This window comes from Oncorhynchus clarkii, chromosome 29 (assembly GCF_045791955.1).
Source record: "Oncorhynchus clarkii lewisi isolate Uvic-CL-2024 chromosome 29, UVic_Ocla_1.0, whole genome shotgun sequence".
NCBI classification, from domain to species: domain Eukaryota; kingdom Metazoa; phylum Chordata; class Actinopteri; order Salmoniformes; family Salmonidae; genus Oncorhynchus; species Oncorhynchus clarkii.
The window spans coordinates 3,356,039-3,381,951 of record NC_092175.1 but is presented as its reverse complement, the minus strand read 5'-3'; the positions used below and the strand labels follow the sequence as shown (position 1 = coordinate 3,381,951).

At 42.2% G+C, this 25,913-nt stretch overlaps 1 protein-coding gene across 2 annotated transcripts in view; it reads right to left on the bottom strand.

Annotated features, from left to right (window-relative positions):
- Positions 1–25,913, bottom strand: part of LOC139388417 (ral guanine nucleotide dissociation stimulator-like) — a 65,123-nt gene that overhangs the window by 6,000 nt on the left and 33,210 nt on the right. Inside the window, exons 2-14 of one of the 2 annotated variants that reach the window (XM_071135062.1) lie at positions 20,146–20,468; positions 19,288–19,362; positions 16,788–16,981; positions 16,283–16,404; positions 14,948–15,163; positions 14,483–14,671; positions 7,682–7,759; positions 3,348–3,434; positions 3,229–3,261; positions 3,018–3,139; positions 2,703–2,795; positions 463–688; positions 62–136 (exon numbers count right to left, since the gene is read on the bottom strand). In XM_071135062.1, coding sequence (XP_070991163.1) covers positions 62–136; positions 463–688; positions 2,703–2,795; positions 3,018–3,139; positions 3,229–3,261; positions 3,348–3,434; positions 7,682–7,759; positions 14,483–14,671; positions 14,948–15,163; positions 16,283–16,404; positions 16,788–16,981; positions 19,288–19,362; positions 20,146–20,468 — 1,833 coding nt within the window. The remainder of the gene's footprint in view (positions 1–61; positions 137–462; positions 689–2,702; positions 2,796–3,017; positions 3,140–3,228; positions 3,262–3,347; positions 3,435–7,681; positions 7,760–14,482; positions 14,672–14,947; positions 15,164–16,282; positions 16,405–16,787; positions 16,982–19,287; positions 19,363–20,145; positions 20,469–25,913) is intronic. The other variant, XM_071135063.1, reaches the window with a different exon arrangement.

Sequence of the window (25,913 nt, the reverse complement as noted above, 5' to 3'; positions counted from 1 at the left end):
GCTGTGCCACAAGCTAGTGTAGGTGAAACAGAAATATGGTACAGGAAGTAGTAAATAGTACCGTGGGTGCCAGGTCAGGCAAGGGGCCGCACTTCCCTAACGTGGAATTGGAATGTTTTACGGAAGGCGTGGAGGTCTATAGAAAAGGAATTAAGAGCTACAGTCACCAGTGGGCTTCACATGGGCTGTTTCTTGTGGGCTGGAAGAGTTATACTATGCTATGACAGTAGTACCGCTATAGTGATCATACTGGTATCATGGTCTTTAAAGGTAGACTCAATGATATGACATCAACATCTTACACAGTGGAGCAACTTCCTGCTTAGAGACATCAACAATGACAGAATTCAATAGCACACTGTCCTCTGACATGTCTTCATTGTAAATAGTCTTAACTTACCTTCCAGTATAAATGGATAACTAAAACATAATATAACATAAAGATAATAAAAAATCTCTCACCTTTCGCTCGTGGGCGTCAGGCGAGTCGGAGATGAAGCTGATATTTATCTCCTCGACGTCGGAGCTGCTGGAGCCGGCTGAGGTGACGCTCAGGGAGTCTGCTCCGTCACCCCTTCCACCTCCACTTGAGCCCCCCAAGCAGGGGGCGTAGCGCAGCTGGTCAAAGGACTTGGAGTGAGAGCTGCCCGCACTGCAGTAGCCTGGCTCCGAGCTGGCCGGCTGGCGACTGAAAGAGGGTGTGAAGGAATGGGAGGGAGAGGGAGGAGGGAGAGATGGCAAAGAAAATGCAGAATGAGAGGAAGAGTAAGAGAAAGAAGAATGAGTTAAATACATGAAACATTGACACAAATCGACTGCAAATCATTAGAAGGGAATTCCGGCCCGAGTTAAGCACGCGTAATTGGAATGAAATTCCCTTTTTATGCACTTTCCTCGATACACGTATTCTGACCTTGAATTTAAGCATGAGAACAGCATGCTATTCACTCGCCATTGGGTTGAGGTGGAGATGGAATAAATGAACACACACACAAACACTCACTCCATCATTTGCTCACTTACACATAATATGCGCACACATTTAAACTGACACCCACAAACCCACTCACATACAAGCTGCTTCTACTCTGCTTATCTTATAACCTGTTGCCTTGTCCCCTTACCGCTATACTCATCTACCTCCATCACATGTTTTTGTCTGAATGCAGCTGTATCGTCCCTTTGGTAATAATTAAACATGGTTAAGCTTCTCTGGTGTCCGTGAGTTATTTACTCTGAAAATTAGAACCTAACACTTACTTACTTTCATATTTCTTATTTTTTATTTATTGTGGTTTTTTTCTAGTAATACATTGTTATTGATTATTGCATTGATGGGTTTTGAGTTTGCAAGAAAGGTATTTCAGTGTATTTGTGTATGTGACATTAAAACTTGGAAACTTGAAGGTGTGGCAGAGGTATGTCTACAGATACACCATATTCTGACCTTGACTAATTCCCTAATAACTCCACCACCTTTACGCGTGATGGAACCATGAATAAGGTCGAGAGAACATACTGGTGGGAAAAGCACCTACTTCATTTTTTCAATAGAAATAATACAATTTTCCATGCACTGTAATTTATAACTTACAAAGCTATTGATCTTGGTAAGTAAATTAGTAATCCATTTGGATAAGGGGATTGTAAATATAAATTACACTTGTTTTAGATCTATATTGTCTTATTATGAGCGCTGGAGACAAATGTGAAACCAGTCATATGGCAACAAACTGAATCATATCAACATATCAACTTTCCCACAGTAAAGTAGGCACTCTCGAATGTCTTAATTATAGGCTAGCCCGACATACTCTTTTCCCTATTTCTATCATGTTAAATATTAGCCACTATAAGTATTGAACGTCACTAGGCCTAATAACCACACATATTCAACTGAAAATGTACTGTTAGTTCCCTTCAGTTGGTATAGCCTACATGATCATTTAATTAAATTTCCTTTACCTTCATTTGCCTCCTCTGTAAATACATGTAGGCTAATTAAATCAATATGGAGCTCAGACCAAGCCATAACAGTTTGAACCCAACGCAAGGCACAATACTTGGCTGTGTCATCACACAGTTCCATGGTTAGTGCAGGCAACAGTGGAGGGTATAGTCTACTATTGCACACTATTCTCCCTATTATAATTATTTGTACACTAATCTTCCAATATTACAATCGGTTGAAGAAATGAATGTGGCAATTTTCAGAATGAATCTTTCTTTTGTGCGTAAAGGCTCTCCAAATCTGTTTTCTATGATTCCTAAATACTTTACTAAACCTAACTAATCTACAAGATCAGAGTAATTTTAGATCTACCACTTGGTGTTGAAACAGAGACGAATATGCATATATTTAGATGGCTTTCTTTCATTGATCCCTAATATTCTGAACAGGTTCTCTCAATATATTCTAGTAATTCTGTTGACAAAATTCTAACTAAAAAGGTACAGTGTATTTAAAGGGATAGCTTAAGATACTGAAAACCCTACTGTATGAAAAATCCACGAGAAAATCTTTTGGCCAACAAGTGTGAGGGTTTTCAGTTGTTTAATAACATTTATTCAGAGAAGGTAGCACATGCAGAGCACGTTACGCAAATGAATACGGTAAGTCTAAAAGATGTACATTTCCTAAGACTGAATCGGACGGAAATACTTTCTGCAATCATTTTGGGAGGATTTCCTTCTTTACTCACTCGCTCCAGCGTTTGATGATTCCTGTGTTCTTCTTTTTCAGAGTATTTGAGGCCGACTCCGACAGCGGCTCGATCTCACACGACTGACTGTAGCTGTGGAAAGCACAGGAAGAAGAGTATGTGTGTGTTCCTGTCTTTTCAAGTGTCTAGTCCTCCCCTTCCCTCTCTTCCACTGTCCCTCTCATAATCCTCTCCTCTCTCCCACCCTTCCATTCTAATACATACTGTTTGTCACACCCACCATAATCTATTTCTAGTGTTTCTGAAAATATGATTTAATGTATTTCTAACAGAATAGTCTGTTCCTTCTCTTACCTCTCGGCCTCAGTGAGTTTGTCCACACCGGAGAACCACTGTCGGAAACGCTTGTTGCGGGTGAAGTTATAATTGTTGCAGGCCAGCTGCAGAAGCTTGATCTGGGCAATCACCTCAAACTCCTACAAGACCAGAGGAAATATAAGGGTAATAAGTATGCGGTGTTCATCTTCATCATCATCACACATTAAATACATGTTGCATTCCTTACCTTCCTCCTCTTCTCAAAATGTATCAGCCCTCCCTGTAAGCAAGAAAATATGTTCTTTAGAACAGAAATTGTTTAAGAAGGTGTGTGTTCATGCGTGCGTGCGTGTGTGTGACTCTCACGTCCAGGTAGTCCTTCATGGCAGTATCCATCATGACTAGGTCTGTCAGGAAAGTACCCAGGTAGGGAATGGTCCCCTGCATCACACTCTGAAATACACACACACACACACACAGGCAGACAGAGACCTGGGTTAGTGTGTGTGTGTGTGTGTGTGTGTGTGTGTGTGTGTGTGTGTGTACATGACTTTGCTAGTGATGAAATAATGCATTACAGACTTTTTCCCCTGCTGAGGACACATGTAGATGAAAATAAATACAAAGATTTATTCATCTCCCTCTGTGTACAATGATTAGGTTAAAGAACTATCTCCAGTTGGCTATTGTTCCCAGTTTAATAATTGCACAACTGACCATATGACTACACTGTAATTACAGTCAAATGAAACTGTAAAGTTGCATATCACTACTACAGTCGTGCTCAAAAGTTTTGAGAATGGCACAAATATTAATTTTCACAAAGTATGCTGCCTCAGTTTGTATGATGGCAATTTGCATATACTCCAGAATGTTATGAAGAGTGATCAGATGAATTGCAATTAATTGCAAAGTCCCTTTTAACATGCAAAATGACCAGCTGACATCGTGACAGTGATTCTCTTGTTAACACAGGTGTGAGTGTTGACGAGGACAAGGCTGGAGATCACTCTGTCATACTGATTGAGTTCGAATAACAGACTGGAAGCTTCAAAAGGAGGGTGGTGCTTGGAATAATTGTTCTTCCTCTGTCAATCATGGTTACCTGCAAGGAAACACATGCCGTCATCATTGCTTTGCTTTGCACAAAAAGAGCTTCACAGGCAAGGATATAGCTGTCAGTAAGATTGCACCTAAATCAACCATTTATCGGATCATCAAGATCTTCAAGGAGAGCGGTTCAATTGTTGTGAAGAAGGCTTCAGGGTGCCCAAGAAAGTCCAGCAAGTGCCAGGACTGTTTCCTAAAGTTGATTCAGCTGCGGGATCGGGGCACCAACAGTACAGAGCTTGCTCAGGAATGACAGCAGGCAGGTGTGAGTGCATCTGCACGCACAGGGAGGCGAAGACATTTAGAGGATGGCCTGGTGTCAAGAAGGGCAGCAAAGAAGCCACTTCTCTCCAGGAAAAACATCAGGGACAGACTGATATTCTGAAAAAGGTACAGGGATTGGACTGTTGAGGACTGGGGTAAAGTCATTTTCTCTGATGAATCGCCTTTCCGATTGTTTGGGGCATCCGGAAAAAAGCTTGTCCGGAGAAGACAAGGCGAGCGCTACCATCAGTCCTGTGTCATGCCAACAGTAAAGCATCCTGAGACCATTCATGTGTGGGGTTGCTTCTCAACCAAGTGAGTGGGCTCACTCACAATTTTTCCTAAGAACACAGCCATGAATAAAGAATGGTACCAACACAACCTAAGAGAGCAACTTCTCCCAACCACCCAGGAACAGTTTAGTGAGGAACAATGCCAAAAGTGATAACTAAGTGGCTCGGGGAACAACGCATCGATATTTTGGGTCCATGGCCAGGGAACTCCCCAGACCTTAATCCCATTGAGCACTTGTGGTCAATCCGCGAGAAGCGGGTGGACAAACAAAAACCCACAAATTCGAACAAACTCCAAGCATTGACTGTGCAAGAATGGGCTGCCATCAGTCAGGATGTGGCCCAGAAGTGAATTGACAGCATGTCAGGGCGGATTGCAGAGGTCTTGAAAAAGAAGGGTCAACACTGCAAATAGTGACTCTTTGCATCAACTTCAAGTAATTGTCAATAAAAGCCTTTGACACTTATGAAATGCTTGTAATTATACTTCAGTATTCCATAGTAGCATCTGACAAAAATATCTAAAGACACTGAAGCAGCAAACTTTGTGGAAATTAATATTTGTGTCATTCTCAAAACTTTTGGCCACGACTGTACACAATTCCTGGATGCTGAAAATGTCCCAGTTCTTCCATGGCCTGCATATTCACCAGACAAGTCACCCATTAAGCATGTTTGAGATGCTCTGGATCAACGAGCTGTGAGCCTTTTGCGAGAAAGAATGATTCCATAAATAACCACTAGATAGGTGTGTAATGGTTTTCTTCCGCTTTAGGAGAGGAGGACCAAAATGCAGCGTGGTTAGTGTTCAATATCTTTAATATCGACGACAAACGAGAACACTACAAAATACAAAACAATAAATGTGAAAACCGAAACAGACACGGAAACAATCACCCACAAAGTACCCACAGAATATGGCTGCCTAAATATGGTTCCCAATCAGAGACAACGATAGACAGCTGCCTCTAATTGAGAACCAATCTAGGCAACCATAGACATACAAACTACCTAGAAAGGAAACAGCCCCATAAACATACAAAAAACCCTGGACCAGACCAAACACATAAATCCCCCATGTCACACCCTGACCTAACCAAAATAATAAAGAAAACAAAGATAACTAAGGCCAGGGCGTGACAAGGTGTGTCTCCCTTCTATCCTCCACCGATAGAGAGCAAATAACTATGAATTTTGAAAAGAAAAATACTGCTCCTCTAAGCTATCTATATTAGATGCATCCATGACAGTCATTTGCTACAAAGTGGGCCAATTTCAAAGACAGTGATTTTAAAGAGGATAAGACAAGTGAGAGTGAAAGTTTGTGTGTATGTGTTTGTCTATGAATGACTATGCACACCTGTGTGTTGTGTGTGTGTGTGTGTGTGTGTGTGTGTGTGTGTTAAAGTGAATGCGTCAGCAGAGTTCAGTGAGGACTGCTTGTTTTCTGTTCGATGGATCTTACCCGCGTTAATTGACAAAACCCAATTACTCCCGCCAGTCTTGTCTATAGGGCCAAGATGGGAGTGCTTTCATTACATCTGGCACCTCCTTCTCTCTCTCCCTATCTGTCTCTTGAAACAGGCAGTTGAAGTCAGAAGTTGACATACACCTTAGCCAAATACATTTAAACTCACTTTTTCACAATTCCTGACATTTAAGCCAAGTAAAAATTCCCTGTATTAGGTCAGTTAGGATCACCACTTTACTTTAAGAATGTGAAATGTCAGAAAAATAGTAGAGAGAATGATTTATTTAAGCTTTTATTTCTTTCATCACATTCCCAGTGGGTCAGAAGTTTACATCCACTCAATTAGTATTTGGTAGCATTGCCTTTAAATTGTTTAACTTGGGTTAAACGTTTCAGGTAGCCTTCCACAAGCCTCCCACAATAAGTTGGGTGAATTTTGGCCCATTCCTCCTGACAGAGCTGGTGTAACTTCCTTGCTGAGTATAACTTCCTTGCTGATGTCGATATAGGACTCGTTTTACTGTGGATATAGATACATTTGTACCTGTCTCCTCCAGCATCTTCACAAGGTCCTATGCTGTTGTTCTGGGATTGATTTGCACCAAAGTATGTTCATCTCCAGGAAACAGAACGCGTCTCCTTCCTGAGCGGTATGATGGCTGCGTGGTCCCATGGTGTTTATACATGGTGTATGTACTATTGTTTGTTACCGATGAACGTGGTACCTTCAGGCGTTTGGAAATTGCTCCCAAGGATGAACCAGACTTGTGGTGGTCTACAATCTTTTTTCTGAGGTCTTGGCTGATTTCTTTTGATTTTCCCATGATGTCAAGCAAAGAGGCACGGAGTTTGAAGGTAGGCCTTGAAATACATCCACAGGTACACGTCCAATTGACTCAAATTATGTCAATTAGCCTATCAGAAGCTTCTAAAGCCATAACATAATTTTCTGGAATTTTCCAAGCTGTTTAAAGGCACAGTCAACTTAGTGTATGTAAACTTCTGACACACTGGAATTGTGATACAGTGAATAATAAGTTAAATAATCTGTCTGTAAACAATTGTTGGAAAAATTACTTGTGTCTTGCAAAGTAGATGTCCTAACCGACTTGCCAAAACTATAGTTTGTTAACAAGAAATTTGTGGAGTGGTAGAAAAACGAGTTTTAATGACTCCAACCTAAGTGTATGTAAACTTCAGAATTCAACTGTATATCTCTATCTCTCTCTCCCTTCTCTCTTTCCCTGTCTTTCTCTCTTTCCATCTCTCTGTCTTCTCTCTCTTTTCCCTCCCCTCCATATCCCTCTCTCTCTTTTTCTCTCTGACTCTCACGCTTTCACTTTCATTTTTTGAGCTCCCCTTTACTCTCTTCTCCTGCCCTCTGTCTGCCAGGTAATTTAATTTCTCTCTTCACTCCCTCCCTGCTTTTCATGTCATCCTCCATTTCCCTAAAGCCACTTTTTCTATCTTCCTCATCAATCTTTTTAGTCCTTTATCTCTCTCTCTCTGTCCAGTCAATCTCCCCCTCCTTTGTTGCATTCCTTCTATCTTAATGTCCTTACCAGGTCTCGGGGCTGCTGCTGTCTCTTCTGGGCTCGTTTGGGGTTTATTTCCAGGGTGGCAAATTTGGACGTGCCCTCCTAGACAGAGAGAAAAACAGACAACAAAAACCCAGTGAGATCAAATGCCTAAGCCCCTATTTCAGCGATCAAATAACACTGGTTTCTGTTTTTGTTTGGTTAAACATGGTTAATTAAATGGAAGAATACACACTTTTTCCTGGAATGCATCCTGTCCTTTATCAAGCTATGAAATGGTGAACATACAGACTCCCACATTCTACTTCAGAGGAACAGGCAGAGTAGGCATATCCTCAACTGGCACAGCCTACCACCATGCTATGATGTCACTGGGGATTCCGCACCCCCCCAACAACACACCTACCCATCCTTAATACACACATAATGGCTACCTCTAGATGCCCTGACATCTGTGTCTGTGTGTGCTTTGGAATTTGGGGAATGTTAGGGTTTGAGGTCCACGTGTGCGTAAGCGGGCTTAGTTACTATCCCTCCAAACAAACACACCCCCACGTCCAAGTGAAGACCAACCACCCATGACCTGCCCTTTATTTCGTTCTGTTCTATTCTGTTCTGTTACATAACAGTTGATAATGGATTAGCTAAATGAATCATGTTCCCAAGTGCACAAAGCACCATACATTGTTAGGTAAGAACTCTACTCATAGGGAAGATGACCAGACATTTCACCAAGATATTACATTAAGATGGGAAACTCCTGACGACAGAATTCCATACTTTGTTTTTCAATTTTGATGGTGGAGAAATTGTATTGCTGTCCATTCAACTACCTGAATAAAGTCTTGTTTTTATGTGTCACAAATTAATTTCAGAATGCCCTTTTTGGGCACCAAGCGTGACACACGTCACAAGGCATGTTAGTTACCCTATTATGCTACTTACTGCAGGGGGTAGTGTGTCAGCCACACCCTGTCATCTGATCCTGAGTGATCATCAGTGTGTGTGTAGGAGTAGTCCTAGAGGGGTGTGACCCCACACAAAGGAAATCATATCACTCAACTGTGTGTAAGTGTATAACATATTTATTAATGCTTTATTGATTCTGCCCCCCAAATACATAATGCACGCACACACATATAGGTGCGCCAGGGTTTCTGTTTGGAAAATGTGGCACCGGACAACGTGACCGGGGAAAATTTGCAAAATATACATGACCCATATACATTGGGTGCATAACCCACGATGCTCAGAATGACAGAGATCACATTTAGATTATGGTAATGCATCTTAACAGGATGTTAAGGTAATGCATCTCAACAACTCGTGTAATGAAGCAGCCAATAAAAGGTTGTTTTCAAACCTTTGCCATAAGGCGATTTGCGGGAAAACACCAATCTAAACAGCGCACCTGGGAAAACACCATTCTAAACAGACCACCTGGGAAAACACCATTCTAAACAGACCACCTGGGAAAGCACCATTCTAAACAGCGCACCTGGGAAAACACCATTCTAAACAGCGCACCTGGGAAAACACCATTCTAAACAGATCACCTGGGAAAACACCATTCTAAACAGAACACCTGGGAAAGCACCATTCTAAACAGAACACCTGGGAAAACACCATTCTAAACAGAACACCTGGGAAAGCACCATTCTAAACAGAGCACCTGGGAAAACACCATTCTAAACAGAACACCTGGGAATACACCATTCTAAATAGACCACCTGGGGAAATACCATTCTAAACCGAACACCTGGTAAAACACCATTCTAAACAGAACACCTGGGAAAACAGCATTCTAAACAGAGCACCTGGAAAACACCATTCTAAACAGACCACCTGGGAAAATACAATTCTAAACAGCACACATGGAAAACACCATTCTAAACAGACCACCTGGGAAAATATTATTCTAAACAGCACACCTGGGAAAACACCATTCTAAACAGCGCACCTGGGAAAACACCATTCTAAACAGCGCACCTGGGAAAACACCATTCTAAACAGAACACCTGAGAAAACACCATTCTAAACAGACCACCTGGAAAAACACCATTCTAAACAGCGCACCTGGGAAAACACCATTCTAAACAGCGCACCTGGGGAAACACCATTCTAAACAGAACACCTGAGAAAACACCATTCTAAACAGAACACCTGGGAAAACACCATTCTAAACAGAGCACTTGGGAAAATACCATTCTAAACAGAACACCTGGTAAAACACCATTCTAAACAGAACACCTGGGAAAACACCATTCTAAACAGAACACCTGGTAAAACACCATTCTAAACAGAACACCTGGGAAAACACCATTCTAAACAGAACACCTGGGAAAACACCATTCTAAACAGCGCACCTGGGAAAACACCATTCTAAACAGAACACCTGAGAAAACACCATTCTAAACAGAACACCTGGGAATACACCATTCTAAATAGACCACCTGGGAAAATACCATTCTAAACAGAACACCTGGTAAAACACCATTCTAAACAGAACACCTGGGAAAACACCATTCTAAACAGAACACCTGGTAAAACACCATTCTAAACAGAACACCTGGGAAAACACCATTCTAAACAGAGCACCTGGGAAAATACAATTCTAAACAGAACACCTGGGAAACACCATTCTAAACAGACCACCTGGGAAAATACCATTCCAAACAGAACACCTGGTAAAACACCATTCTAAACAGAACACCTGGGAAAACACCATTCTAAACAGAGCACCTGGGAAAACGCCATTCTAAACAGAGCACCTGGGAAAACACCATTCTAAACAGAACACCTGGGAAAACACTATTCTAAACAGAACACCTGGGAAAACACCATTCTAAAGAGAACACCTGGGAAAACACCATTCTAAACAGAACACCTGGGAAAACACCATTCTAAACAGAACACCTGGGAAAACAGGAATTGAGCAATTGTATGGTTGAGAGGGATGAGGCAAAATAAATGGCAAATAGGTCTGGCTGTACAACCGATTTGAAAACGTACTGCAAATTAAAAAATCATATCACTGAAATAAAGAAGAAGAAACTACACTATGAAACAAAGATAAAGGACATAAAGAATGATGGTAAAACGTTTTGGAGAACCTTAAATGACATTTGGGGCAAAAAGGCAAACTCCGCTCCATCATTCATTGAATCAGATGGCTCATTCATCACAAAACCCACTGATATTGCCAACTATTTAAATTATTGTTTAATTGGCAAGACTAGCAAACTTAGGCATGACATGCCAGCAACAAATGCTGACACTACACATCCGAGTATATCTGACCAAATTATGAAAGACAAGAACTGTAAGAGGTTAAAAAATGATAGTTATCTGTCAACAATGACAAGGCACCGGGGTCTGACAACTTGGATGGAAAATTACTGAGGATAATAGTGGACGATATTGCTACACCTATTTGCCATATATTCAATTTAAGCCTACTAGAAAGTGTAAGCCCTCATGCCTGGAGGGAAGCAAAAGTTATTCCCCTACCTAAGGATAGTAGGCCCTCATTGTAAATAAGAATTTGTTCTTAATTGACTTGCCTAGTTAAATAAAGTTTAAATAAATAAAATAGTAAAGCCCTCTTTAATGGCTCAAATAGCTGACCAATCAGCCTGTTACAAATGCTTTGTAAACTTTTGGAAAAAACTGTGTTTGACCACATATAAGGCTATTTTACAGTAAACAAATTGACAAACAGACTTTCAGCACGCTTATAGGGAAGGACATTCAACAAGTACTGACATAAATTACTGATGATTGGCTAAGAGAAATCAATGATAAAAAGATTGTTGTGGCGGTTTTGTTAGACTTCAGTGTGGGTTTTGACATTATCGAGCATAGTCTGTTGCTGGAAAAACGTATGTGTTATGGCTTTACACCCCCTGGTATATTGTGGATAAAGCGTTACCTGTCTAACCGAACACAGAGGGTGTTATTTAATGGAAGCCTCTCCAACAAAATCCAGGTAGAATCAGGAATTCCCCAGGGCAGCTGTCTAGACCCCTTACTTTTTTCAATCTTTACTAATGACATGCCACTAGCTTTGAGTAAAGCCAGTGTGTCTATGTATGCCGATGACACAACACACGTCAGCTACCATAGTGACTGAAATGACTGCAACACTTAAAGAGCTGCAGTTAGTGACCGAATGGGTGGCAAGGAATAAGTTAGTCCTAAATATTTAAAAAACGAAAAGCATTGTATTTTGGACAAATCATTCACGAAACCCTAAACCTAACCTAAATCTTGCAATGAATAACATGGTAATTGTAACGATGTGCGCTGAGAGTCGGGAAGCAAGTTCAGGGAGTGAGTGTTTTAGTAAATAAAACACAACATAATACAAAAATAAGAAACACGAACAACGCACAGAACTAACACAGGAACAGAAACAATGACGCCTGGGGAAGGAACCAAAGGGAGTGACATATATGGGGAAGGTATTCAGGGAAGTGATGATATCCAGGTGTGTCTGATGACGCGCAGGTGCATGTAACGATGGGGACAGGTGTGCGCCATAACGAGCAGCCTGGTGACCTAGAAGCCGGAGAGGGAGCACACATGACAGTAATTGAGCAAGGGGAGACTAAACTGCTTGGAGTAACCCTGGATTGTAAACTGTTATGATCAAAACATATTGATACAACAGCAGCTAAGATGGGGAGAAGTCTGTCCATAATAAAGAGCCAGTCTGCATTCTAAACAGCACCATCAACAAGGCAGGTCCTCCAGGCCCTAGTTCTGTCACACCTTGACTACTGTTTAGTCATGTGGTCAGGTGTCACAATGAGGGACTTAGGAAAATTGCAAATAGCTCAGAACAGGGCAGCAAGGCTGGCCCTTGGATGTTCACAGAGAGCTAATATTAATAATATGCATGTAAATCTCTCCTGGCTCAAAGTGGAGCAGAGATTGACTTCATCACTACTTGTATTTGGGAGAGGTATTGACATGTTGAATGCACTGAGCTGTCTGTTTGAACTATTGGCACACAGCTCAGACACCCATGCATACCCCACGAGACATGCCACTAGAGGTCTCTTCACAGTCCCCAAGTCCAGAACAGACTCTGGGAGGTGCACAGTACTAGATAGAGCCATGACTACATGGAACTCTATTCCACATCAAGTAACTGACGCTAGCAGTAAAATTAGATTTAAAAAACGGATAAAAATACACCTAATGGAACAGCGGGGACACAAACATAGGCACAGACACATGCATTCAAACACACGATAACATACGCACTATACACACGTGCACATAGATTTTGTATTGTAGATATGTAGTAGTAGAGGGGGCCTGAGGGCACAAACTTAATATGTTGTGAAATCTGTTGTGAATCTATTATAATGTTTTTTAAATGTATAACTGCCTTAATTTTTCTGGACCCCAGTAGCTGCCAGCAGGGATCCATAATAAATACAAATTAACCTATAGAGCGATGAGCATGATGGTCAAACGTATTTACTAGTAACTCCATCAATAAAAAAGCATTCAATTGCAATGGGATTTTTTTCCTCCCGGTCATTTTGGCCGGCAACAGGTTTATTTTGGGACTGCGTTTGATGCGTTTGAACCAATCAGTTGTGTTGTGACAAGGTAGGGATGGTATACAGAAGATAGCCCTATTTGGTAAAAGACCAAGTCCATATTATGGCAAGAACAGCTCAAATAAGCAAAGAGAAACGACAGTCCATCATTACTGTAAGACATGAAGATCAGTCAATACAGAACATTTCAAGTACTTGGAAAGCTTCTTCAAGTGCAGTTGTAAAAACTATCAAGCGCTATGATGAAACTGGCTCTCATGAGGACCGCTACAGGAAAGGAAGACCCAGAGTTATCTTTGCTGCAGAAGATAAGATCATTACAGTTACCAGCCTCAGAAATTGCTGCATAAATACATTCTTCACAGAGTTCAAGTAACAGACACATCTCAACATCAACTGTTCAGAGGAGACTGTGTGAATCAGACTTTCATGGTTGAATTGCTGCAAAGAAACCACTACTAAATTACACCAATAATAAGAAGAGACTTGTTTGTGCCAAGAAACATGAGCAATGGACATTAGACCGGTGGAAATCTGTCCAAATTTGAGATTTTTGGTTCCAACCGCCGTGTCTTTGTGAGACGCAGAGTAGGTGAATAGATTATGTGTGTGGTTCCCACAGTGAATCATGGAGGAGGTGGTTTGATGGTGCTTTGCTGGTGGCACTGTCTGTGATTTGTTTAGAATTCAAGGCACACTTAACCAGCATGGCTACCACAGCATTCTGCAGCCATACGCCATCCCATCTGGTTTGCGTTTAGTGGGATAATCATTTATTTTTCAACAGGAAAATGGCTACCAGGCTATGTAAGGGCTATTTGACCAAGAAGGAGAGTGATGGAGTGCTGCCTCAGATGACCTGGCCTCCAAAATCACCGACCTCAACCCAATTGAGATTGCTTGAGATGAGTTGGACCCCAGAGTAAAGGAAAAGCAGCCAACAAGTGCTCAGCATATGTGGAAACGGCATCAAGACGGTTGGAAAAGCATTCAAGGTGAAGTTGGTTGAGAGAATGCCAAGAGTGTGCAAAGCTGTCATCAAGGCAAAGGGTGTCTACTAAGAATCTCAAATATCGAATAGATTTTGATTTGTTTAACATTTTTTTTGTTACTACATGATTCCATGTGTGTTATTTCATAGTTTTTAATTCTACAATGTGGAAAATAGTCAAAATAAAGTAAAAACCCTTGAATGAGTAGGTGTGTCCAAACGTTTTACTGGTCCTGTAGACACACACACACATCCTACCTTGATGAGCAGCTCTCTGCTGAGCGAATGGTTATTTTCGTCTGAGAAGATTTCTGACAACTCGTGGAAGATGCGAAAGTTCTCCCTGGACACCTCATCCCATGTCCTCTTCAGCCGGTGGACCGGGTTGCACTGCAGAGCAGAAAGGATGGCCCGTAGCGAAGAAAAATTCTTCAGGATTCGACACTCCTGAAGGGAAAAAAAGACTATGAATATCAAGGAGATATCAATGAACCCAGCACCGGTGGCATATCAATCCAATGTATTATTAAGGAAAGGGAAGCATCAGAACTCAAATAAATATTTTGAACATAGCATTATGGGTACTGTAGTCATCATGCTACACAACACACACTGTGCCTCTGCAGGAACTGAAGCCAAGGACACCTCAGAATCTCATGCCAACAACAACAACAACAACCACAACAACAACAAGAACAACTCCTGCTAACAACAGCTCCTCACCCTGGCCACTTCGATCCAGCGCTCCACCAGTTTGGCCCGCTGTGTGGGTTTGAGCAGACGCTCGCTCAAGCAGGTGGCGATGACACAGTTGGTGACGCAGTTGAACTGTGTGACAGTGGCACGGATGGTGGGTGCCAGATGCTCCTTGCCCTTCTTGTCCCGGTGCGACCAGATACTCCCCAGACAGTGGTAGGGGACCACCTTCTTAAAGAGCTCCTATGAGGAAAAAGGGGAGTAAGAACTATAAAACAAAATGGTCTCTTGTCGCAACCAGTAATGTATTTTAGATGAGTTTAACATGTTTTCACTCTCATGGACAGAAGAGAGAGAAAAGAGAGGCAGGCAGATCCTTTAGAAGGCTTCGAGGAGGAATGATAAAAGTGTCTGCTGCACTCCAGTCTCCTAACAAAAGTCCGTAGGACACTCAGCAGCAGAGTGGGCATAAAGCCCTCGGTGTCTTCTGTCTCTCTTCACTTCCTAAGATAACTAACACGGCTTATAGTCCTGCATCAGGTCACATACCCACGGTTCCCAGCTGTTGACCAGCAATTTTTTCAGCATATAATCTAGTTGATTCTTGGAACTGTTCATTTAAGTTTCAATTAAACTATTTGATTATCTAAACCATATTGAATGTAGACATGTTTTTTTGTTATGTCGGCTATTATGCTTTCATTACGTAAGAAGAAGGCTAATTAGAAGGCTTTTACCCAAAGGGTTTTAAGTTGTCAATGTGGCTGCATCGCATTGTGAAAATAAGAAGACGGGCCTATTATTCTTAATTCATGGCATGTTTTCCTTGTATCCAAATATTGACATGCAGACAAATTAATTCATGTGGGGAATGGCAATAGCCTAAAAGCCTACTACTCTGGAGTCATAAAAACAATTAAATATATTGATGTTATTTGGCGGGTCACGGATTGGCTCTCTGAACAACTCCATGCGGGTTGGTTGGAGAAAAATCTGTCCTGATGTTTATTATCCGGTGGGGCTTGGAATGTGGGGCGGGTGTGGGGCGGGGTGGGGCGGGTGCGGCTCCAAAAAACGGACCCGTGCAGGACTCTATCTGGGCTCCAATGCTCACAAGATGACAGAGTTACAGCGTTTCATTTTTCATTTTGCTTCAAATCTGGCGTGGAAAAATACACAAACTTCTTGAAAACAATGAGAAAGTAACTAAACACTATAAAGTGCAATGGTGGAAAATGATAATGGAAAATAATAGACTAAATGTCATTTAAAAATCGAGTTAATACTGTATAAGGATATGTTGTTAGTACAAGGACATGTGCTGCTGGGAATCTGAGTTTTTGTAATGTTTTGTCAACGTACCGCGTCCATGAGGGTGAACTGCTCGGCCACCACCGCCGGGTCAAAGTTCAGAAAGTCCAGTCGGTCATCCTCGTAGCCATTCTCCTCCAATAAGGTGAAAGGATAGCCGCCATGATCCAGCACTGAGGGGTGACATCACAACTCATTAGCTTAATTACGTCAAACACACTTTCACCACTTTTTATGAGCGTCAAATCGAAATGAAATCAAATCGAAACTCGAAATGTCGTAAGCTAATACAGGTGTGTGTAATAGAGCATCTGACTGTGCTGGTCCTACTTTACTACATGACACCCACGATCACGTCACACACACGTCACACAGTTTTGTCTGTAACACAAAAAGGGATTCACAAACAGCAGTGTTCTCTTATTTGGAGTACCACCCAAAACATCTCTGGCCTTCCACTAATACGAATTATATGGACTCTACATGACCATGTTTAGGAGCTGGGGTCAGGGTTCAAAGGACATAAGTTTAGTCGGGGGTAAGGTGAGTGTCTTACACTCACTCTCGGGCTCTTGGAGCTGCCGGCGGTGGAAGTGGGCCAGGAGGTTGCAAGCGCGGCGTTCCAGGTCCGATCCCGGGAAGTTGAGGTGCAGGTAGGAGATGAGACGTCGCAGGCAGCTGTACTCCGGAGGATTCCAGAAGTCCTCAGAGTACTGGTCAAGCCATGCCCCCAAGATGGAGGATATTGTGCTGTGGAGAGAGAGAGAGAGCGAGAGAGAGAGAGAGTTTAATACATGTGTTTGGATGGCAAATTTCTTTACCTTTAATAATAATAAAAAAAGAGGAAAATGGAGTTGCGAGATAGGAAAGATAAAGTACATAGACAGAGGGGTGTATCAAGTATAGGAAAATGATAAGAGAGTGAAAATAAAGGAGACTAGCATATGTTCAATTCTGAGAAGGACAGGCAAGATATATACAGTGGGGCAAAAAAGTATTTAATCAGCCACCAATTGTGCAAGTTCTCCCACTTAAAAAGATGAGAGAGGTCTGTAATTTTCATCACATTGTAGGATTTTTTATGGAATTTATTTGCAAATTATGGTGGAAAATAAGTATTTGGTCAATAACAAAAGTTTATCTCAATACTTTGTTATATACCCTTTGTTGGCAATGACAGAGGTCAAATGTTTTCTGTAAGTCTTCACAAGGTTTTCACACACTGTTGCTGGTATTTTGGCCCATTCCTACATGCAGATCTCCTCTAGAGCAGTGATGTTTTGGGGCTGTTGCTGGGCAACACGGACTTTCCACTCCCTCCAAAGATTTTCTATGGGGTTGAGATCTGGAGACTGGCTATGCCACTCCAGGACCTTGAAATGCTTCTTATGAAGCCACTACTTCGTTGCCCGGGCGGTGTGTTTGGGATAATTGTCATGCTGAAAGACCCAGCCACATTTAATCTTAAATTCCCTTGCTGATGGAAGGAGGTTTTCACTCAAAATCTCACAATACATGGCCCCATTCATTCTTTCCTTTACACCAATCAGTCGTCCTAGTCCCTTTGCAGAAAAACAGCTCCAAAGCATGATGTTTCCACCCCCATGCTTCACAGTAGGTATGGTGTTCTTTGGATGCAACTCAGCATTCTTTGTCCTCCAAACACAACGAGTTGAGTTTTTACCAAAAAGTTATATTTTGGTTTCATCTGACCATATGATATTCTCCGAATCTTCTTCTGGATCATCCAAATGCTCTCTAGCAAACTTCAGACGGGCCTGGACATGTACTGGCTTAAGCAGGGGGACACGTCTGGCACTGCAGGATTTGAGTCCCTGGCAGCGTAGTGTGTTACTGATGGTAGGCTATGTTTCTTTGGTCCCAGCTCTCTGCAGGTCATTCACTAGGTCCCCCCGTGTGGTTCTGGGATTTTTGCTCACCGTTCTTGTGATCATTTTGACCCCACGGGGTGAGATCTTGCGTGGAGCCCCAGATCGAGGGAGATTATCAGTGGTCTTGTATGTCCTCCATTTCCTAATAATTGCTCCCACAGTTGATTTCTTCAAACCAAGCTGCTTACCTATTGCAGATTCCGTCTTCCCAGCCTGGTGCAGGTCTACAATTTTGTTTCTGGTGTCCTTTGACAGCTCAGGCCATAGTGGAGTTTGGAGTGTGACTGTTTCAAGTGTCATTAATACAGGTAACGAGTGGAGGACCTAGTCCCCACGTGTGGTTCTGGGATTTATGCTCACCGTTCTTGTTCAAACAGGTGCCATTAATACAGGTAACAAGTGGAGGACAGAGGAGCCTCTTAAAGAAGAAGTTACAGGTCTGTGAGAGCCAGAAATCTTGCTTGTTTGTAGGTGACCAAATACTTATTTTCCACCATAATTTGCAAATAAATTCATTACAAATCTTACAATGTGATTTTCTGGATTTTTTTTTCTCATTTTGTCTGTCATAGTTGAAGTGTACCTATGATAAAAATTACACGCCTCTCTCATATTTTTAAGTGGGAGAACTTGCACAATGGCTTACTAAATACATTTTTGCCCCGCTGTACACAATAGAAACATATCCAACGTCCATAATGGCAAAACTGCAGAATAGTGCTGGTGGCAAGGAGAAAAAAGAGGTACACAGATGTAGGATTTTAATTTGACCTGTGTTTAGTCCATAATGTTTCTTGATCAGTGGGTAGGATATTAGCTGGTCAAAATGCGGCTACATTAAAAGTGGAATACTGTTTTCAGTGAATCTATGTAAATCATAATGTTCATCGGCATTTCCTGCTGCGAAATAAAATTCCCAGCAACAAAAGAGTGATCAAATTAAGATCCTACAACTATACTAGCTTGTAGGACAGATTAAGTGGCTTCCTTTCTTATGTCTTAGAATAATGTCTTGTAGGTGTAAATATTACACATTCCTGGCAACAAAATGTGAAAATTATGTAAGTTTCTCTGTTTTCTGTCACTGTACAGTATGTGTTGAAAAGGAGGCTATTTGAGAGAAGTATTGTCCACAATGTGTTTCTGAGTCAGACAGAGACTTACTTCCTCAGATCTGTGCGATCATCATGAGTCAGTCTGTGGCCCTCTGAGCCAGGCAGGTGCTGCAGCTTGGCATACCTGAACAAGGTGGGGTTGGTATACAGAAGATAGCCCTATTTGGTAAAAGACCAAGTCCATATTATGGCAAGAACAGCTCAAATAAGCAAAGAGAAATGACAGTCCATCATTACTTTAAGACATGAAGGTCAGTCAATGAGGAACATTTCAAGAACTTTGAATGCTTTTTCAAGTGCAGTCGCAAAAACCATCAAGAGCTTTGATGAAACTGTCTCTCATGAGGACCGCCACAGGAAAGGAAGACCCAGAGTTACCTCTGCTGCAGAGGATAAGTTCATTAGAGTTACCAGCCTCAGAAATGGGCAATTAACTGCACCTCAGATTGCAGCCCAAATACATGCTTCACAGAGTTCAAGTAACAGACACATCTCAACATCAACTGTTCAGAGGAGATTAATTGCTGCAAAGAAACCACTACTAAAGGACACCAATAAGAAGAAGAGACTTGCTTGGGCCTTGAAACACGAGCAATGGACATTAGACCGGTGGAAATCATTTTGTTAGTCGTCTATCTATCTATCTATCTATCTATCTATCTATCTATCTATCTATCCATCCATCCATCCATTCATATATCCATCCCTGTATCAAGACATTTATTCATCCACACCGTCCATTCATCATGTCATTCATGCATCACTCCATCCACCCACCTTTTCCATCCATCTATAATTCTTCCACCAATCAACTAATGGATCCACCCATGCATACATCCGTAAATTCATCCATCTATTCATCCATTTATGCACCAATGCATCCCTCCCTCTCTCCCCCTCTACTCACCTGTTGAGCAGCAGGTCCAGGACCTGCTTGGTGGAGGCGAAGGAGCGGTAGGTGCAGAGGAAGATGGTAACGTAGGTGGAGTCGTTGCCCCGGAACGCCGCCACCATGTACTCCACCAGCTTCTCCAGCGTGCCTGCCTTGATGGTGCGCACCTTGCACGTCTCATACAGGCTGAGCGATGCGTCCACACCTAGCCAGCGTTGGCCCTTAACGGCCCCGCTGCCACCAACGTGGTGGCGGTGGTGGAGCATCTGCACCTTCCGCAGGGTGATGGTGTATACCACCCCGTCCTCCACCTCCTCACCAATCTCATGGGTCGCATTCTGAAAGACAGAGGGAAAAAGTGAGAGATAGAGAGAGAGGTTTAGATACTCTTTCTTACTTTTTTCCACACACGTGAAAGCAAAATGAAGCCTGTTCCATACTAATTCTGGAATTTCTCCAAAAGGTAAGGGCTGGCTTTTCTTTAGTTACACATCGAACTACGCATTACATATAACCATTGATTAATAGACTACATGTTAGAGGTCGACCGATTAATCGGCCGATTAATTAGGGCCGAATTCAAGTTTTCCTAACAATTGGAAATCAGTATTTTTGGACACCGATTTAAAAAAAAAATTGTACACCTTTTTTTAACTAGGCAAGTCAGTTAAGAACACATTCTTATTTTCAATGACGGCCTAGGAACGGTGGGTTAACTGCCTTATTCACGGGCAGAACGACAAATGTTTACCTTGTCAGCTCGGGGATTCGTTTTTGCAACCTTCTGGTTACTAGTCCAACGCTCTAACCACCTGCCTTACATTGCACTCCACAAGGAGGCTGACTAGCTGTTACGCGAGGGCAGCAAGATACCAAGTTGCTAGCTAGCAATAAACGTATGAAAAACAATCAATCTTCACATAATCACTAGTTAACTACACATGGTTGTTGATATTACTAGTTTATCAAGCGTGTCCTGCGTTGCATATAATCGATGCGGTGCCTGTTAATTTCTCATCAAATCACAGCCTACTTTGCCAAACGGGTGATGATTTAGCACTGTCGTTGCACCAAACCTAACCATAAATATCAATGCCTTTCTTTAAAATCAATACACAAGTATATCTTTTTAAACATGCATATTTAGTTAATATTGCCTGCTAACAGGGAAATTGTGTCACTTTGTGTCACTTTTCTTGCATTCTGTGCAAGCAGGGTATATGCAGCAGTTTGGGCCGCCTGGCTCGTTGTGAACTGTGTGAAGTCCATTTATTCCTAACAAAGGCCGTAATAAATTTGCCAGAATTGTACATAATTACGACATAACATTGAAGGTTGTACAATGTAACAGCAATATTTAGACTTAGAGATGCCACCCGTTAGATAAAATACGGAACGGTTCCGTATTTCACTGAAAGAATAGTTTTGTTTTCGAAATGATCGTTTCCGGATTTGACCATATTAACAACCAAAGGCCTGTATTTCTGTGTGTTATTATGTTATAATTAAGTCTATGATTTGATATTTGATAGAGCAGTCTGACTACGCGATGGTAGACAGCAGCAGGCTCGTAAGCATTCATTCAAACAGCACTTTCATGCGTTTTGCAAGGAGCTCTTCGCAATGCTTCAAGCATTGAGCTGTTTATGACTTCAAGCCTATCAACTCCCGAGATTAGGCTGGTGTAACCGATATGAAATGGCTAGCTAGTTAGCGGGGTGCGCGCTAATAGCGTTTCAATCGGTGACGTCACTCGCTCTGAGACTTGGAGTAGTTGTTCCCCTTGCTCTGCAAGGGCCGCAGCTTTTGTGGAGCAATGGGTAACGATGCTTCGAGGGTGGCTGTTGTCGATGTGTTCCTGGTTAGAGCCCAGGCAGGGGCGAGGAGAGGGACGGAAGCTATACTGTTACACTGGCAATACTAAAGTGCCTATAAGAACATCCAATAGTCAAAGGGATATGAAATACAAATAGTCCTATAATTCCTATAATAACTACAACCTAAAACATCTTACCTGGGAATATTGAAGATTCATGTTAAAAGGAACCACCAGCTTTCATATGTTCTCATGTTCTGAGCAAGGAACTTAAACGTTAGCTTTATTACATAGCACATATTGCAATTCTACTTTCTTCTCCAACTCTTTATTTTTGCATCATTTAAACCATTTTGAACATGTTTCATTATTTATTTGAGGCTAAATAGTTTTTATTTGTGTATTATATTAAGTTAAAATAAGTGTTCATTCAGTATTGTTGTAATTGTCATTATTACAAATAAATAATAAAATCAGCTGATTAATCGGTATCGGCTTTTTTTGGTCCTCCAATAATCGGTATCGGCGTTGAAAAATCCCCTCTACTACATGGATATTGATGTGAAATACAGTATTGGAGTATTCCCCTTCACACATGATTTGTATTATTGTGTGACAAGTTTTAGAAGGAAGTGATTTTATGTGCCTCTGGTCTAGGCTATAGTCCCATTATCCAGTGACAGACATCACAAGCTTTTGGCCTCTCTCCCTCTGTTGATTTGTTGGGCTAACACCCATATCACTCTGGCCAAACAATATTCATTCCACCATCCTGTGACCCATTTGTTCTTTTATGGATTATTTTTCTCTCAGAGTCCAACTCAATACCTCCCAATTTAACTAACACCTAGCCTCGGGCCAAAACCAATTATGGCACTCGACTCAATGTTTTGCCACAATCTGTTCCCTGTAGTTTTTGGTTCCCCAGCCAGCTGTTCACCAGCACGACACAGCACAGGGAACGACACAGAACAGGGCACAGAACAGGGCACAGAACAGGGCACAACACAGGGCACAGCACAGGGCACAGCACAGGGAACAGGACAGGCCACAGCACAGGGCACAGCACAGGGCACAGCACAGGGCACAGCACAGGGAACAGGACAGGCCACAGCACAGGGCACAGCACAGGGCACAGCACAGGGCATGCCTTCTTATAGGTTGGCATACAGGATGTGGATAAAGGCTGATAGCAGAAGCAGATGTTCTAAAACAGAGTGAGGACTGAACAGCTGTGGTGGTAGAGAATGGACATTATGGGCTCAGGTTTGCTTGCAGACACATTGGAGGATATTTTGACGGTAGAAAATACATTCTTTTTTAAAAAGCCCAGTTTTTAAAGTAGCTGCTATTGCTTTTGGCTTTTTAGCACTGCACTGCATCTATCTGGGATTGCACTGAATGATTCACAATGCAAAGTTTTGATCACAATGTCGAATGCCACTGCCAAGACTCTATTCAACTATCCAGTTTAGTTCAACCGTAGATAGGGGACATCCATGCATCAGATGGGTAAACAATCTTACGTTGAAGGCAGACGGCCTTTCTGTGACGTGTCAAATCAAATTTTATTTGTCACATACACATGGTTAGCAGATGTTAATGCGAGTGTAGCGAAATGCTTGAGGAAAGTTTTGAGCAGGACTGAATATCGCCGGGCAAATATTTGATATTATAAAACATGTGGTATAAATATTTACTGAACGTGAGCATGTGCAGTTTCGCGTATTCAGTATCAGTGTCAGTCTGCGCCAAGAAAGCTAATCTGAGAACAGTTATGCTGTGACGTCTACGACTATATAAACACTCAGTTTCATGACTGATACGTTCATTGAGCTATTATAGTTCAGGTTATAATGTACATGCTACAGCAATATTTTGTTCTGGCCAACCAGTAACGTGGTGGGTTCTACTAATAAATGAATCATAGTCTTTATTCAAGACTTTCATTAGGAGAATCGGATGTGTTAGTGCTTGGTTGGAACAAAAGCCTGCACCTACACCCAGAACGCACCTACACCCAGAACACGGATACAGTATACGAACAGTATATGTTTTAGTTCACTTCAAGGAAGTAAAAGAGAGAGAGCCTCTTCCATATAAGGGGGATAAGAAGAAAACATAGAATGATTTGGCTGGGTTAGGGAATGTAATCGCTCAAGGAGAGCGGACACAGATGCTGCATTGTTGTTGTCCTGCCTGCCTGCTTGCCTGCCTGCCTGCCTATGAATCTATCCGCCCTTTAGTATGGCTTTGGCCCTGGCCTTGTCTGGCTGTTCTGGTATGTCATCCAACACACTCCAGATAACCATGGCTCCACAGAGAGTAATGTCAGTTCCAGTTTGTTTGTACTGTCTGTGTGTACTGTGTGTGTGTTTGTGCACACACGTGCGTGCGGTGTGTGTACAGTACATCAGATCTGACCCTGTGTGTGAGTATTTGGAGAGTGTGTATGTCAACTGCTATAGAACTCTACAAAATGTCTGCTTTTAATATAGTAGGATTTACTATATGTAGTGAGGATATACCTACAGCTAGCTACAGTTACGCTAAAATAGACACATGTATGGTCTGTTTATGGTTTTGCTCTGACAACGGGAAGGAGATTATACACACACACACACACACACACACACACACACACACACACACACACACACTAGATGTGCTGAAAGGCACATTAGGAAGGGGTTGTCAATCAACAAGCTACAATTGGTGGGTCACCAGATAGCTTGGACCACACAGTTGGCTTGGGATTGGCTTACACACACACATACTCGCACACACAGAACCCAGCACCATTCACAACGACCTACTGACTTTTCTAAGTATAAATAACAAAGTGAGAGCACTGAAAGCCTTTGGATTACTTTGACAATCTTAAAGTGTCAGTCCAGCCAGGTCTGGTTCAGTTTCCCCTCGAAGTGACTCAGGGTCTTAAAATCCTGTCACACACCACACACGCACAACACACACTCCTCCCTGCCCCCCCCCCCCTTCTGGCAGGCACTATGACTACCACTACAACTTCCCCTCATCTCTTACTTTCTCCATCACTCCCTCTGTCACTTTGTGTGGTTCCTCTCAATATTATAATTATTACAGACGTTCCACTGGCGCTTCACCAGCACTCTCACCCTGCCGCCAACAATCGAGAGGGGGAAGGGGGAGGTGCAGATAGACATAGAAGGTGAAAAGGAAAGAGGGGTGACAGAAAGACAGAAAGGGAGAGAAAAAAGGAGAGAAAGAAAGTGAGAGGGAGAAGTAAGAAGGAGAGGGACTTTGTGCATATGTGTGTTCATGTGTGTGTTTGTGTGGTACAAAGGCAAAGCTGTGCTGCAGTGAGAGGGGTTATTGTGGCGCAGTGATCTAAGGCACTGCATCTCAGTGCAAGAGGCTTCACTACAGTCCCTGGTTCGAATCCAGGCTGTATTACATCCGGCCGTGATTGGGAGTCTGTTACATTCCCCAGTTTCTGTGTTGGGTTTGTATTTGTTTATGTGTGTATTTCAGGAAATGGCTTCCTGAAGTCCTAAGCAGCCAATTGGTCGGCCACATTGATGATTGATTGGAGCTCTGACTCCGCCCTCTCGTCAGGAGATACAGCTGTTTTCAATTACCAACTCCTTCTGCAGCTTTAAAAGCCAGAGTTCCTTTGTTAGGAGGAGAGAGCTTCTGGGTATGTCCTGTATTGATTGTTGCTCAGAGAGAGCGTCTTGGTATGTCCCGGTTTAGCTGGAGTAGGCTGTCATTGTAAATAAGTATTTGTTCTTAACTGACTTGCCTAGTTAGATAAAGGTCAAATTTAAAAAAAATTGCAGCCTATCCTTGAAGTTCAGGCACTTCTCTGCTCTCTGTGGAGAGTGGGAAGACCAGAAGAGACCTCACACATACACACTGCACGTACACTCCTGGCTCTAGTTATGAGGAGCACTTACGTTTGCCTGCAATTGTCTACTTTGTCTGA